This window comes from Rosa chinensis, chromosome 6 (assembly GCF_002994745.2).
Source record: "Rosa chinensis cultivar Old Blush chromosome 6, RchiOBHm-V2, whole genome shotgun sequence".
In the NCBI taxonomy this organism is placed as follows: domain Eukaryota; kingdom Viridiplantae; phylum Streptophyta; class Magnoliopsida; order Rosales; family Rosaceae; genus Rosa; species Rosa chinensis.
Window position 1 is genome coordinate 16700229 of NC_037093.1, and position 17473 is coordinate 16717701.

At 38.0% G+C, this 17473-nt stretch overlaps 1 protein-coding gene across 2 annotated transcripts; it reads left to right on the forward strand.

Moving 5' to 3' along the window:
• Nucleotides 1-12885: 12885 nt before the first annotated feature.
• Nucleotides 12886-15259, forward strand: LOC121049669 (mitochondrial import receptor subunit TOM6 homolog). Of its 2 annotated transcripts, none has more exons than XM_040507575.1 (2): nt 12886-13167; nt 15033-15259. In XM_040507575.1, exon 1 carries the CDS (start codon nt 12978-12980, stop codon nt 13140-13142), a length of 165 nt encoding a protein of 54 aa, XP_040363509.1. In that variant the 5' UTR covers nt 12886-12977; the 3' UTR covers nt 13143-13167; nt 15033-15259. The 2 variants fall into 2 exon arrangements, with proteins under 2 accessions (XP_040363509.1, XP_040363508.1); XM_040507574.1 differs by having other exon boundaries at nt 12889-13167; nt 15038-15259.
• The last annotated feature ends 2214 nt before the right edge of the window (nt 15260-17473 follow it).

Here is a 17473-nt window from a genome sequence, read left to right on the forward strand (position 1 = left end):
GTCTCAATAGTATCCTCTCTCGGGTTGAAAGATGGGGACCATTTCCAGATATGGAAGATTCGGCCCTTGACAAACCAGGACCTATTTTCCAGGACAAAATCAACGTCCTGCAGGTAAGCAAATTCCAGCGAGAACCAGCCATTCGCCATTTGGATCAGTTTGATGGTGCCTTGAAGATTAGCCCACATTCTGTTGCACTTCCTAGCTATTTTCCTAGGAGAGACCTTCTTGCCGAAGACCTTGGCTAAGAGACAGTAATTATTGAGGTGCTCCTTATTGCTTATGGAGTGTTTGGGTACGAAAACTTGGGTTTGGCTATTTTCCACCACCACCCTAGTACCACCGATGTTGGTAACAAAAGGTGGCTCATTTCGGTTTGGTCTGGGTAAAGGGTTGAACATCCCTGGTGTTCGTCTAGGGGAGCTGATTTGTGCTCGCGCATTAGGGCTGAAAGCCATAGTTGGGTTAGAAAGTTGTTTTTGTGCTCTCTCTAAGAAGGGTGTGGTGCTCAGAGAGATTGAAGTACCCTCATATATAGTGTTCATTTGGGTAAAATCTAAAATTGAAATGCCTAGATTGTCACCCATGACTGAGCAAGCGTGGTCTTGAGAACGCAAACGCCCAACCACGGAACTAGAGACTATGGTAATGGTTATTTTGGTTTTGGGTATAGCCATAATTGGGGCTAAAAGGAATAGGAAAAGTTGCAGAGGGAAATTGAGGTGTTAGAACAGGGTGCTACCCAGGAAAAAGCAGGAACAATTATTATTGAAAATTAATGCAGAATCGAGCTTGGAGATGCGTACCTTGTCATTACGGCTGATTCCTGCAAGTTCCAAGTAGAAATGATTATGTGCTGCCACTGAGCCGTTGTTGGATTCTATTCGAAATCTATAGCTCATAAATGAGATTTTTAAGCGTGGGGAGATGGTCAGTGAGAAGGTTGCAGATTTAGAGATTTGGTTTGTGGGATAGCTAATATTTCCAAGGTTGGGGTGTAGGAAGGGAGGAAGCGGCTCAAGAAAACTTATGGTATAAAGTTGTAAAAACAGGGACTGTTGGACATTTGGAAGAGATTTGGGTTGGGAGAGCAACCAAGTCGTGGTACAGAAGCCTGGCCATGGAGGCCACCATCCGATCTCCCCGGCGGCTTTGAATCTAAAACAAAAAAACCCTAGCAGAGCTCTAGGAGTCAAAGGAGAGGCGCGTGTAGCGCGTGTCATAGCTCTCATAACAGTGTGTGATTTTTGGGTTTCCGAGAGAGAGTTCTTTTTTAGGAACCGATGTTAATGATATACATTTAAATAGGTTTCTTTCGAAAACGATGTTAGCTTGATTTTTTACATCATGTGCAAGTCTGACTGATTTAAATTATGTGATGTCTATTAACATAATTCTAATAGTGGTTAAAGAAGGGCTTTGTGATATTTTCCTTCACTGAATAACCCTCAACATCGAGTTAAGAAAATAATATCATCACTTAACATAGCAATTTACCATTTTTTGATTCACATAAGGCCCCATTGAAAATCGTAAACTGTTGCTGTCTAAGAGATCCGCAACAAATTAAATAAATGATAAGGGTCGTGACCACTTACCCAATTTTAGCCTAAAAATTGCCTACTTACTCCAGCAAGAGTTTTTTACTCTCATTTACCCAATCTAACATCTATTGACAGTATTGCCCTCACTTTAATTAATAAATTACACTCATATCTCTCTCCAGCAAGAGTTTTTTACTCCCATTTACCCAATCTAACATCTATTGATAGTATTTCCCTAACTTTAATTAATAAATTACACTCATATCTCTCTCAGACTCTCTCTCTCTCCCCTCCCCTCTTCGATCTATTCTCTCTCTCCTCCCCCTCACCAATTTCTCTCTCTTTCTCTCAACACGTCTCAGACTCTCTCTCTCTCTCTCTCTCTCTCTCTCTCTCTCTCTCTCTTCCTTCCCGGCTGAGTCAACTCAGTGACCACCGTTAGCCTCGAAAATCGACGTGCTAGAGTTTGGTTAGATTGAATAGCAGAAGCAAGCGGCGATGGAGATCGGGCTCCTCGCCAAAAACAAATCGAAAAACTGGTTCTATCTTTGTCTCTGTGCTCGGCGTCCTGAACCGAGTTCTCTCTCTCTCTCTCTCTCTCTCTCTCTCTCTCTCTCTCGCTCTCTCTCCCTCTCTCTCCCTCTCTCCATGTCTACGGATCTGGAATTCTGGATCGAAAATTTCCGGTCATCAGTTCTTTGCTCGGTGTGCCGTCCTAACTCGGTTTCGCGACTCGGCCAAGTCCAAGTCGAAGCAAGTTGTCGCTGACTCTGTATGGAGCCAGTTTTGATAAGAGAGGTGCTGATAAAGGAAGTGGTTTTGTTTTTACTGAAAGCTTAATGATGAAGAGATTTAGGAATCGATGAGGCAGTGAGGTAGCGAAGACTAAGAGTCAAACTGAGAAAAGTGATGAACGTTGGAACCTACCACGATGCATAACTATTGGGCCTCCCCATTATTGGTCTTCATTTTTTTTTGGTGAAATGAGGGCAGATAGCCCAGAAAGAAAGAAAAACAAACTTTTGCATCATGGATGAGAGAATGGATTCTCTCTATGGGATGATGCATTCTCTTTGTGGGAGTTTGAGAGAATGTGATGTGAGGAAGATGAAGAAGAGTTGATTTTTGATTTTGGCTTCTAGCTCTGAGTTTTTTGAAGTGGATTGTAATGAGGTTTTATTGGATGATCTGTGAATAAATTTGAAGTGGTGTTAGTGTTTGGATCAACGAGGTTTGCTTTTTGTTGGTATTTGCATGCTTAATTGAGAGGCAATAATGTTTCTACTGGGGCAATAATCACATTATTGGGTGACAATAATCATATTATTAGGGGACAATAATGTTTTTATTGGGGAACAATAATAAGATTATTTATTTGGATAAACCTACTAAAACATTCAAAATTAAAAACATCTTCATTTTTCACTAATTATTGATCCCCAATAAACTTGTTATTGAGGAGCAATAATATGTTTATTGGGGAGCAATAATATGATTACTGGGTATTATTGGGGGGGGGGGGAGGGGGTAATAAAATCAGACGCCGGAATCCGGTCACCGGTCCGGTAGCCAGATTTGAGATTCCGGTCACCGGTTGCCGGATTCCATCACTGGAGTCCTCGGCAGGCCATTGGTCACTGGAGTTCGACAAGGTCTCCTATCACTTCTCTCTTTAAGTGACAAAGAAGGAGGGGGCAAAATTGTCCCAAAAATAAATAAAAAAGAATAAAAAAAAACTTAATTGGGTAATAAGGAAATAATCTCTTAAAGTGTTTGGGTAAGTTGGTAATTTTTAATCTAAAATTAGGTAAGTGATCATTTCCCCTAAATGATAAAAACATGACATATTGTACCATTAGGGTATAGTTTGTTACAATTTGATAAAGAAATTTCAACATCCATATTACCCATCCACCGAAATTTGGTCTAATTGCATAAGTTTTACTGTTGTTAGTGAGCGGTTTCAACTCCAACTCATGGAATGTAAACATTATAAATTGTACCACTAGGGTATGAGTTTAGTTTCTTACAATTCAAAAAATAAATTTCAACATAACTATTACACCTCCTAAAGTAGAATTTGGTCCGATTGCTTAAGTCTCTTTTTTGTAGCCGAGAAGTTTCGAGCCCAACCTTTATTACATAAACTGTCAAATTTATTAACTAAAATCAAGCTTCTCATGTACCATTTTGAAGAAAAGTACTAGCCGACTAGGTGGGTTGATTAGCAACATAAAACATATATATAAAAAAAGGTATTCTTAATTTTCTTTTTGAAAAGCAAATCACATCAAAAAGCAGATTTTCTTGAGAATGATCAACATACCTCGATCAAAGTATAACAACGAAAATGACAAAAGAAGAAAACTAATTACACCAAGTACTATTCTGAGACAATGACCTAGACTTGCAAAATGGTCAAAACAACCATATTTGCCTCATAAAAAATACAAGGGTTAATGCTCATACACCCCAAATTTGGGAAAATACTTCTCATACACCCCAGTGTATTATTTTTGTTCCCTTTTTACACAACTTTTTCTCACTTTCTTTCCTACCTACCCGTCTTTTTAAAATCTCTACCATTAGTACCCCTTTGTTGTTTTGGTCTGTTAGAGTCTGCATCTGCATATGTCTCTTTCATAAATTTATATATGTTGTTTTAGAAACGTGGTGGGCCCATCAGAGTTTGTTTCATTTGAATATATGTATGAAGCTGACAGTCATCCTCTAATTCGAAAGGTAAACAGTACAATTTACTATTCATAATTTCAATTGTAGACAGACTTGAGCTTGTTGCTATATGCAAACATACTACTAAAGAACTGCAGAAAGAGAGAGAAAAACTGAGAAAATTAAAAACCTATCGGGACAGCCTTGATAGAGAATCTCCTATATGTTCTGGAAGAGGAACAAAAACCTCTGAATTATCTGAGCATTGGTTAGATCCGCACATCACTGGTATCAGAGCTTGTAAAAGGCTCAAAGGAGAACCCCTCCTTAATGGGGACAATGTCCGAATTGTTACTAAAAGCTTCTGATGAGAAATATCAGAAGATGTTACTAGAAATATCTAGATGTCAGTCGACACTAGAAACAATACCTGCTATAATCCACCAATTGGAAAGATTGGAAAACAAACTGGATTATATCAAAGAGCTTCCAAAAACGGAAGAAGAAAAACTAACAAGTGTTAGTAGAAAAATCAAAGAACAGCAAAAAACGCTGGATTCTATACTGAAGGACAAGAAATTGCCTACAGTAAAAAAGAAGACTAATGGATTCAAACCATTAGAAAAACCAGACACAAATCGTGTTCCAAACATGATTTTTCTGGAACCATCTACTAGTCAGACTAGTATCCGGTATGAAAACCCGGAAAAAAGAGAAATGAATATGTTAAGCATCTTTGGAAAAAAGAAAGGAGTTCAACTTTTAAATGCCGAAGAATTTGAGTTCAATGAGATTGAACAAGAAATAAAAAATTCCTCAATCCCAAAGTTAGATTTCAAACAGATCTACAAAAGAGGAAAGTTTGATCTAATGGACAGCCATTATTTTAAACTACTGGAGATTACAACCCCAGCAACCGCCGGTGGAGAGACTGATCTTCTACTGATCACTCTAGCAGAAGTTGCCAGAGCACAAGCAAAAAAATATCAATTTATGCATATTGGAGCAGTCCAAGTAGGCATAAATCTGCTCGCTCGAGAAGGTATAAACTGTTCAGTCCTCTGTGTGCTACAGGACAACAGGTTAACAGACTTCCAAGCTAGTCTGTTGGGAACACTCGAAGCATCTTTATGTGACCAAGTGGCATATTTCAACTGCTTCCCCAACTTCACCACCAGCTTGAAAGATGCAGCTCATTGTCTCAGACTGAGAGTCAAGACAGATGGCATATCCATGAAAGAAGATATGCAAGAACTAGCAATAGTATACAGGATATACTATAAACTGATGAGTACTACAGTAGCCCCTAAGACACGGATTACAAATATCCCAGGTCTTACTACTGGATTCCTCACCAATCAGAAGAACCATTCACAGCAGATCCACAAAGTTGCTTGGAATGAAGTAACATTTCCTCTTGAATGGAAATTATCCGGTCCAAAAAAGCAACCGGAAAGAGCAAAAGCAAAAATCTACGAGAGTAGAAAAACTGGAGAAATCAGCCTCAACTTCGACAATCACAGAAAAAGTGATGTCTGTCCTGAGAACCTCAGGATGAACAGCAATCTTCTGAGAAGAAGCTACAGCACCAGAGAAGCAAGTATCAGTGGTACAAAACCCACTATAGAAGAGCCAATATCAGAAGAAGATCTAGAAGCTGATCTATGCAGACCAGTCCATATGCTCAGAGCTGAGAAGCTCTATGATCTTTACAAAGAAGCTGAGAATTGTGAAAGTCCTGAACGATTAGAAAAACTAATCGAGGAAATGAAAGAATTCAAATGCAGAAAGACAAGAAAAGTCTTTCCTTACCAAGATGTTGAAATGGAAGAAGGAGGAAGCTCCAGAACTTTCATAAAAAAAGAAACAAGGGAAATAAAACTCCCAGTTCAGAAAGCCCCCACGGGTAAAAAAGGAGAAAGAAATTCTCAAAGATTCGTCCCCGAGGACAATCTGCCAAGAGTTCCGATCACGAACTATGGCATCTGGTTGAATCTAGACAAGAGTCTAGACAAAAGAAAAACTATTGACCAATGGGTAGATAGCCTGATGATGGCTTCTGCACTGACCCTTGGAAAATTTGAAGCACCAGATTTGCAGGTGTACTATGAAACTACTCTCACTGGAGTAGCAAAAAAGTACTACCTATCTTTCAAGGAAACTACCAGAGGAAGAGACTGGCTTGAAGAGATAAAAAATTCAAAGTCTCCGTATGATTTTGCAGTACCCCTGTACGATCAATTCTGTGGAGATCTCTCAAATCTGAGTGAGAAAGCCAAAGAAACGGCAAAGTCGAATATCTATGCTCTCAAGATCTGTGACATGAGATATTTCGAAGAATACCTGAATGAATTTCAGGAATATTACTGTACAATTGGTGAACTAGAGAATACTGATCTAGTTAATCTGTTGCACAGAAAGCTCCCTGAACCATGGAGAACAGCTGTGAGAGAAAGCATAGCTGAAAAACCAATTGAACGATTTTCAGTTGGAGGAATTGCCGACAGAATCCGGCAACTACTGAAGGAGCAATGCAAAGCCAATCTTAGAGCTAAGATGGCCAAGAAGCAACTCAAAGGAGTTGAAAATTTCTGTTACGGAATACTGGATATGCCCACTAACTGGGGATGTCATGAATCCAAATTCCACAGAAAGAAGAAAAAAGAAAAATATTACTCGAAAAAATTCAAAAAGAGTAATCAGAGAAAGAATTGGAGATTCAAGAAAAGCTCCAATTACAAGAAGCAACAGGATGAAGATCCAAAAAAGAAATTCTTCAAGAAAAAGAAGAATACTCAGCAGCATAAACAACCTAGCAAGAAAGCTTGCAGATGTTGGTTGTGTAAAGCTGAAGGGCACTATGCCAATGAATGCCCAGAAAAGGGTAACAGATCTACTAAAGCTCTCTTTGAAGAATATGAGCAAATAGTAGAGGTAGCAAATATGAAAGGCTACGAAATAGCCTATTCTGATGATGAAGATGACGACAGGTCAGTCTATTCTGCCTGGTCCGAAGAAGAAGAAAGTTCATCAGAAAAGTCTGAGATAGATTCTGAAGTAGAGTACTTCGAATCCAGACAAATGAACGTTTTGAAAGTCAAAAACTGGGAAGAAAGCAAGACAGAATCCTTCATGTCTTCTTATCAGGTCAACCCTGGTTCATTCGTCTGTGACTACTGCTTATGTCACGAGAAGAATGGTCTCCCTATGTTCTGCGAAGAGTCTAAGAAGACTTATCACAAAGAATGCTTCATAGCTGAAGCAAGAAGAAAAACCAAGAATGGTCTTGTCAGCCAATGGGTTGAGCAAGAATATGAAGAGTATTTCGCTAAGAAAAAAGCGAAAGAAGTTGAAACTCTGTTCCAGGAAACCATGGAACAAACAAAGAATGTTGCAGCAACTGTAGTCCAGGAAACGACTATTGAACAACCTTCTTCCTCAGAAATAAAGGAAGAAATCATCGGTGAAGAAGCAATCGATGAAGATATTGAACTGGTGGAAATACCAGAAAATGTCCATCTCTTAGAAAGACAAGAGATAGCTGCGGTTACTGATACATGGGATCTACTTGGCCAACCTTCCGGCAAGTTTGACTACAAAGTCAGATATGATCCTCCCCCCTGGTTCAGTAATCCAGACAGCAAGAAGATAACTCCTACAGATTGGGATGATGATGACAAATCTCCCACTCAGGAAAATGTTCCAAAAGAATGTAAACCATTCATTCCAACGGAACAAGCTCAAGAAAATGAGCTTCACCAATCGAAAGCCGTCTCTACAAGTAGATACAGCAACTACATAGAGATCGGACTCAAATTCCCTGATCACAGGAAATATCATCTACATGCTTTTGTAGATAATGGATCAGGCTTTACTGTTGCAAAGAGATTTGCAATTCCAGAAGAACTCTGGAACGAAGACAAGAAAAAGTCAGCTACTGGTGTTACATTCGATGGAAGCCATCTCACCATGAAGAAAGTAGCAAAAAATGTTCATATCACCATTGGTGGAGGAACATTTATCATCCAGAATGTTTGGCAATCTGAAGGCCAAGGATCTGATTTCTTGTTGGGCAATGATTTTATTCTCCAACAACGATTCATTCAGGATGAAGAAGCAATAGGCTTCAGAAAAGGAGAACGGGTGTTCTGGGCTGACCGCCTCACACAGGCATTCAGTGTGGCCGGTCCCGGTTTTACTACTCAGTATCAGAGATCGCAACAGAATAGTGGTGATCTTACCCCCTACAACCCCAAATTTCAACCCATACTCCAAATCAAACAACAAGAAGAACTGCTTGTTGAAGAATCTTCAGAAGAAGAAGAAGAAGCTAGTGAAGATGAAGAAGCTAGTTTCATCCACGAGCACAACCTCAAGCACTTTCAGAACAAGCTTGAGTCTCAACAAACTCCCACTCTTGACAAAATCAAGAAACTACTCGAGCAGAATGTGGATACAAATCCTCAGAAGTTTTGGGAAAAAGACCCAGTGGTCTGTGAATTGAGATTGCATGACATGAATGCTATCTGCCATGTCAAAGCCATTCCTCAATACAAAGAGGAAGATCAGAAAGAATTCAGAAGTGATATTGAAGATCTCCTGAAAAAGAGATTAATTCAACCTTCCACTAGCCCTCATCATGCTCCAGCATTCTACGTGAGAAATCATGCAGAGAATCTAAGAGGAAAAGCTAGAATGGTTATTGACTATAGAGATGTCAATAAGAAGACTGTCAAAGACGGATATCAGATCGCTCAAGTCAGAGTCCTGATCAACCAGCTCAGAGGAGCTAAAGTCTTTTCGAAATTCGATGCAAAGTCGGGTTTCTGGCAGGTCAAGATGCATCCTGAGAGTGTACCTCTCACTGCATTTGGAACACCACAAGGTCATTACGAGTGGCTAGTAATGCCTTTTGGTCTCAAACAAGCTCCCTCAATCTTTCAAAGAAAGATGGACAACATCTTCAAGCATGTAGCGGAGTTCTGCGTCGTCTACATAGATGACATCCTGGTCTTCTCCAAAAACAGAGAAGAACACATGAAGCACCTCCACGAGGTAGCAAAGCTGATAGTCCAGCATGGAATTATCCTAGGTGAGAAGAAAATCTTCTTTATCCTCGATGAAGTTGATTTCCTAGGAATAAACATCAAGAATGGAGTCATAAAGCTCCAACCTCACATCCTTGAAAAGATCTGGAAGTTCCCAGACAAAATTCCTGATGCTAAGAGTCTAGAGAGATTCCTTGGTGTCATAAATTATGGGAGAGATTTCATCCCTAGAATCTCAGGGTTAACAGCAATGTTATTTCCCAAGACAAGTTCCAAAAGGAAATGGAACTTCACAGAAGATGATGAAAAGATCGTGAAGCAGATAAAAAACCTCTGCAAGAACCTCCCTCCTCTTCAACAACCAGAAGAGAATGATGAAATTATCCTCCAGACAGATGCGAGTGATAATTACTGGTCCGGTGTTGTTCTGGCGAGAGCGCCTGGAACTAACATTGAAAAGATCTGCAAATTTTGTAGTGGCAAGTTCAGCCCTGCAGAACTGAATTATCCCACAGGGGAAAAAGAAATTTTAGCTGTCAAGAAAACAATTTTAAATTCTCCAGCTTATCTGGGAAAAACCTTTACTGTCCGCACCGATTGTGCTAGAGTAAAGAATTTTAAAAATTTTAAAAATTTTAAACTTGACAAAGCTGCTGATAGAGGAAGATTAGCCAACTGGCAATTGTTTCTTAACCAATACGATTATACTGTTGAATTAATTGCAGGAAACAAGAACTATCTTCCAGACGCATTGACCAGAGAACTGGCAATGTTCAGCCAAAGAGAAGACGACGAAGGTCGTAATCCCAGAAGCAGAAGGACTGGGAAAGAACAGGAATCTGAAGAAGATCCAAAAGAAACCAAGGAGAAAATCCTTAAAAGGTTTCTGCTAAGCTCAAAAGGCTTGGCCTCAACTGATCAATCCCAGGGTAAAGGATTGGCTAGCCCGTCTCAAACGGCAGACGGTAAAGGCACATCAAGACCGTTGACGGCTGCTGCTTTGCCAAAAAGCAGACCAACTCCTAGTGGAGTTATAAATGTTTTTAATTACGAATTAAGAACTTTTGATACTCCTGTGTTCAGAACTGGCAGGAGACTAGCATATCACCAGAAGGCAATCCTGGATAATCTCTTATTTGCCTTTCAAGAAAGAAGCAGTGGATTAATGTTCCCAGCTCTGTTTGCATTAGCTGAAGAACTCTACGAGAATGGTAGACCACAAGGTGAAGAGCTTCATACACAACAGAGTGCTGTAAGGAAAGAAAAATTATCCTTCCTTGAAAGTCCAGAAAGTGCTAGGGTCCCTATCATAGCACTCAATGAATCAGATTGGTATGAATTCCATAATCTGATAGGAAGGCACAATCCTGAAAACCTAGTTCCTCCAACCCTCTTTATTGTCTCAGGACCATATGTTGGAAGATACCTGGTAAATGTTCAGAGTGAACATCCTCAAGAACACAAGCTATGGCTTGTTGAAAATGGTTTTGTCCATAATTTATGGACTAAAACTAATGATGATCTAAGAGGCTTGCCGCCTATTATTGTCAACACGGTCAAGAACATCAGAAAAGACAACTGTATGCTTCGTTTGAAGTTCAGATCCACACCTCCTGAATGGATCCAGAAGACAGATGGTGAAGTTGAATATATTCCTCCATATCATTATGTGAGAATTATTCAAAGAAGATATCTTCAACCAGCCTGTGTAGCATACAACGGCCAACCAAATTCTAGCATTCCCTGGATGAAGGCCATGGCTCTTGACTACATCAAAAAGATCATCTCTGAAGACATCAACAACACATTCCTGGCAGCAGGAGAAAAGACAATTATCACTGCTTACGATCATCCTGACGTAGTCAGCAGCGATATATTCCTATCTCTAACCAGAAAAGAGATAGACTCGACAATGGCATGCATGCGTTGGGTGGAAAAGCTTGAAAATGACAACCACTACAAGATGTATGTTGATACAGACGTCGAGGATAATGCAACAACAACTCGCATGGCCCAGACAGACAACAACTCCTTTGTCTTTGGCCACCATTCTGAAACGGACGAGAACATGTGAAGCTACAGGTGAAGAATCAGCACCAAAATAGCAACTGTAGAACTTTAGACTTTTCTAAAGCTACTTTTGCTTTTTCCTTTTCAAAAAGAAAAGGTTAAGTGAAAAACATTTCACTTTCTCCTTTTGCTTTTCCCTGACCGACCTCCACCAGCAGGAGCACTACGAAAAGCAGAAGTCACGGAGTTGTCCTGTACATTTTTGTATTTTGAATTCTAGTTTGAGTTCCGCTCCCTATATAAGGAGCTTCAGCTTCTCTTAGAAGGCATTCGAAGTTTAGATCAGAAAAACTCCTCTGATAATAAAAATAGGAATATAGCAGTGTGCTTCCCTTCCTATCTAGGTGTGAAGTAGTGTGCTTCCATTACAAGTAAGTAACTGTTCTCATTCTTATGGATAGCTAAACAGCTTTTGCTGTTTACCTGAGAATGAGGCTCTGATTGTCTAAAAGTTTTATATGTATATTTGAATAAATAAATTCAGATGGATGTTCACCCACTTCTTTAATTTATAAAATGTTTATGTCATTATCTTTACATTTCGTATTCATCATGCATAAGCTACGATGTCAAAGTTTAATATTCGAATGCATGCATCCCATGGAAAGCTAAAAGTTCTAAAGCTTTACTGTTCAGCCAAAAGAATCAGTTTTAAAACAGGAAAATTAGGACAAGCAGCAGTGATTCCGCCCTGTGAGTAGCCGTTTAGACAGGAAGTCGTTAGGCGAAATGTGGCATGTTGAAGGCTAGTCTTGTTTTTGTTTTAATGTTTTTTATTGTTTCCTTTTGACTGAATAGAACGGTAGAAGAATCTAAGGTCAACATAGGATACAGATGGCATTTGTTTGTTAAAACTATCTATGTGTGTCTTTGTCTTTTGTCAATAGTGAAATACCAAAGTGTTGGGCAGTTGGAAAAAATACCAAGGATTTTTGGGCATGCGGGAATTACCCCTAAAAAATATGAGTGAAAGAAATATTGAGAAAGTTATAATAAAGATAATAGATGTTTGATATATAGTGGAGGCTTACTAAGACACCTATTTGAGATCCGGGACTGCTTTCGTTTTGGTATCTACCTTTGTATATTTTTTTGGAATCAATACATGCCAGGAACTGTAAGGATTATTGGTTTAAGATTGTTAGCGAGTCTACTAACAGATTCTAAGGAAAAATTTTATTGTCAGTTTCTGATTAGTTTACTCCCCCCAAGCTTCACTTAATAGGTAGAGTGGTATTGCGTTTAGCGGTATCTCTTCCTGACAATCTTATTAGGGTGAGTCACTACGTAATATTACTTTTTTTAATATTAAATAAAAATGGTTGACCTACTTCTACTAAAAACGATAGACAGCTTGTCTGTACATTGATTATCTTGATTAACAATAAAAATTATGGTTATGGAACTGTCATTTTTTGTTATTGAGAAGTATTTTGTTTAAAAATAAAAAAGATTCTATAAATAAATGAAAATAATAATGTATCCTCAAACGTGTAGAGTTGCACTGACCGCACGTGTCCCGGTACCCTATTAACTCCTCCTCCAAACCGATAAACCCCAATACAAATTGGCGGAGCAACAGCACTAGGGTTTTTGGGTTCCCATCGTCACTTTCCGATCAACAACTTTCAGAGCAATCAAAATGTTTCCAGGCATGTTTATGAAGAAGCCCGACAAGAAGGAGGCCTTGAAGCAGCTCAAGGTCCACGTCGGCTTGTTCGGGGCTTGGGTAGTCGCGATCCGAGTCACTCCTTACCTTCTTCACGCTCTTTATGGCGAGAAGGAGGAGCTCAAGCTCGCGATTTGATCCGCTTCCTCGTTCTTACTGTGAGGTAATAATTAACCAGATCTTATTTACTCTTATTTACTTTGCTCTGTTAATTTCTATTTGGTGGATGTTGTATTGATGTTAGGGCTTAGAAATTGGTGAATTTGATGGGTAATTGAAATTCAAGGTTGTTTAGTTTTTAAGATGAAAGGCGTGTTTGGAAGATTAAATTGTTTAGGGGCTTTTATTGGGTATGTTGATATGGTACTAAAGAGAAGATAGTGAAAGGAATAACGGTGCTTTGATGATGCTTGAACCTGGCAGAGTGGGACTTTTACTCTTTTTGGTAATTGGTTGTGTTTATCATTGAAACTAGTTCACTGTACTTGGGACATTGTCTATGGATAGATAGGTTCTTGTTGTATCAGATTGTTTTTACTGGTTGTTTTGGTTACTTGGGGTGAGAGAAGCAGAAGTTTTTTTATTATTGAGGTTCAGATGGTGAAGTGGTTTATCTGCCAGCGTTGAATATATTTTTTTTTCCTAGGATGTAAAGAATTGGGTAGGTTTTGTTTTGTTTATTTTGTTCTGATTTGTAGAGTTCTTTTTCGGATGAGTCAGTATAGGCATATGCATATGTTCTGAAGTCGGATTAGAAATGATCTTAAATTATGAAGATGAGAACACTGTCTAAACTTTTAAAATAGAGAGGGAGAGGGCTATGGTGGTTGGTTTGATAAGAAGGCTAATTTTTGCCTTCAATGCTTTGACACATATTGCCGCTTAAATTCATATTATATAAGTTTTAGTTTGCAGATATATACTGTAATGGTTCCTAAATTCACGTGATTCATAATTGCATATTCATTATGGATTCAGAATTTGAACTTTTGAGACTCTTTGCTTTTGGTGATAGACAAATGGTGAATGGATGTCAATTTCATAAAAAACTATCTTGGGTTATTACTTATTTTATTGATTAAGATCTTGTATCACTTGCTGCAGAAGTAGTAACTTGTTTTTAGCACACTGGCTTTCCCCTTCATGGGAGAATTGTTTCTCATGAACAAATAAACTTGACAATCTTTTTTTATTTATTTATTCATTTGGTTGGATTGGTTTTTATTACTAAATTAGATGCTTTTTGACATATTTTGAGTTGTGTTGTCTTTTTTCTTTGTTTGTGCATTTGTTTTCTCATTCATTTCAAAGAAATTAAGCCTGGTGTTTACCAAGTCTCTCCTTCAAGAAGAAGATTAGGATTGCCAAAGAGGGCAGCTTGGATTGGAGCCAAGAGTTTATAGACAGATCAGGATTGGAAGTGTAACTATGTCAGATGTTGGGATTGGATTTTTGTAGTTAGTATCAGATTTGATATGATGGTAATGAACTTGCACACGCCTTCAGAGTTTTTCAACTTTTCATTGTATATTGGTTAAATCATCCAATACACCGACATTACGGTTGTAACTTGGTTAATCCTTTTCCTGATCTGAATCACCTGGCTGATCATAATTGCATGACATGAAGCATGAGTGTGCAATTTATCTTTGCATTGACTTTTCTCTGGCTACTTTTTATAGATGTAAGATTAATAATGGTGATGGTGGCTGTATGCCTGTACAAGTGGTATGGGCGTGCTATTTTTAAGAAAAAGTGATGCTACTCTAAACTAGTTCTTGAGAAATTAAGTTGGCTTTGTTCAAGTTTGGTTGTATGCCTGTACAAGTGGTTGTTTTTGTCAATCTTCTTTCAAGAAGAGCGAATTACTAATTTCTGTTTGTTCATTATTTAATGACGATCACAACAATTTCAATCTCGATACGAGACTCACTTGATGAAATAGCGTGTTATGATATCCCATCTTTAACTAATTGTTGATTTATCTCTTATCTGTAATACATTCCTCATGCTTTTCTCTTTTGATAGTGCAGTGCGAGTATGGGAGTAGAGGAACTGACTTCAGAGGAAGATGAATTGTTCAGAACTTCAACTTAGTTTCTTTTTGACTTTTTGTCCTGGAAAATTTATGAGACCAGTATTAGGTTATGTTGCTATAGCTTTTCATATTATGGGAGATACTTGTTTATTGTATGATGTTTAATATACTTTTGGCTTGGTCAACTTTAATGCAAGGGTGACATACAATTTATATGGTGGATGGTGCCCATTTATTTTGATAATCTTGATTTCGTTTGTGGTTTGAGGATTCTGCAGCCAAAAGCCAATTTGGCTTCTGGTTACGACTGGAAATGAAATGAACTATCATGCTTCATCGTTACGTGTGGCATGTAAACATCCAAATCTGCCTAATATCTGTTGTGTTTGTTTTGGTGAATGAATATAAGTTTATTACCTGCCTAGAAGGGGTTCAGTCAGGTGAATGAGTGCTTGTTCTCTGGTTTCCAGAGGGCAGCAACCGTTCCTGCGTGGTGGATGGAGCTTTGAAATTGCAGTAGGAATGTGCTGTATATGATAACTTAATAGTGTTGTGAGTGTTGCTTCTTTCACTCCATACCCAAGGTCAGAGGTACTGGGGAAAAACCACTCTTACCAAATATCTGATTACAGTGAGTGCCGTAATTGATAAGAGGACCAAATTGAGAACAATGTTGGGCAAAGGATGAAGCCTACGGTAAAACAAGGGGCTGGTTTTCAACAAAGGCCACCATTATTATTTGGGGTCACTCCGCCCTAAAAATAGGTTGAGCCCTTCTTTCTCCACTTGGTCGTTACTCGTTAGTTAAACATCTCATTCACCATTAATATGATTTCTTCAAATGGAGGATGGAAAATTCTTCTTTGCACTACTAGTACAATTGGGCGAACATTTATTAGGTGATTTTAACATTTAATGTTTGTAGTCAATATTTTCTTAAATAAAAAAGTGTACTTGATGTTATTCAGCCGTCTATTCATGTTGGCGTAAATGCATGTTGGTGCTCTGAATTTCAATATACGGTTGTGGTTTAAGCCATTTCCCATGGAAGAGTGCAATAAAATATTCTAGCTCTACTACTATAAATGAATTCACTTTTTTAGTGTAAAATGTCATTTTAAGTAAGATGATAAGAACTTAAAATAAAATTATCCAAAGGGGTGTAATGGAAAAATAAAAATAAAAAGCAGAAAAAAATATATATATATATGAAAAAATTGAAAAGTTCATTTTTCGATAACAAGACATGCATTGCAAGGGTATCAGGGTATGAGGCTGGTCTTGGAAAATAGTAATACAACCTCAGTTGTCACTGTTACTAATCAAAGAGACTATATACGACGACTAAAATGTTCCTACTTTTACTAATCAACTTGCAATTGAAGATGCCCTAAGCATCTTAACACAGGATAGGATTATGCATCCTCAACATCATCCTCAGAAATTCGCATGCAATAGTTCAACACCCAAACCAAGTCATTGGACATTTCTGGTTTCACCACCTGTTAATTCCCACTAACTAGGGACTATCTAAGGGTATGACACGTGTCAAACCCAGAACCCTCCTTGTAAAGCAATGGCTTACCTTTGTTCTCTTCTTGTGGTCATTTATGCATTATGTATTTTTACAAATATAAATGGTTTGTATTTTTTGGTCAAAAAATATAAATGGTTTGTTTCACGTCTAATCTCTTCTGTAAAGTGTACTTGATAAAGCCAATCCAGCAGCCCCACCCTCACGTTGCCCCCACTCAAAAGATTAAGAAAAAACCGAAATTATTAATGAACCTAAAACGACTACTAAGTATTGAGTATTTATATAAAACTAGTTTAGTGATAAGAGCACTTACTATTTAAAATTTAAATTTTAAATTCGAGTTATTATAGGAGTAAGAGACTAAGAGTAAAATTCTTTGATCATCTTTTAATAAAAAAAAAAAATTCATATAAAACTAGCTAAATAGTTGCAGCTAAACATTATAATGGATATATCACAATGGATATGAGATGAGAAAAATTCATACCTTTCATCTCTACTTTTTTATTTGGTAATCTTACATTTATTGTCGGATATCGTAAAAATTAGACCATACCACTAATATTGATTTTTTTTTTTTAAATCTCGTACCAATTATATAACTCAAATGGTTCAAATGGTTAAATTGAGAAATTCATGCTCAACTATAGATATGAAAGTTGAGTATTTATGTATGAGCTAAGATGTCAATATCAAAACACCCTCTTTTAGTGTTTAGTGGAAATGCAGATCTCATGAATCATGATATCACACTTACAATGATCCATGGGGGTCAATTTCCTGAAAAAGCTTTACATGGCAGCCAGACTTGAATTATCAATGTCCTACAGTAATTTAGATAAACAGTGTCTGTTCCTTTACATGTAAGCCTTCATAATAATCAATTTCTTATAA

Bases quoted from the DNA above. Each gene is read 5' to 3' on its own strand.
- LOC121049669 (XM_040507575.1), top strand. From the start codon at position 12,978: ATGTTTCCAGGCATGTTTATGAAGAAGCCCGACAAGAAGGAGGCCTTG.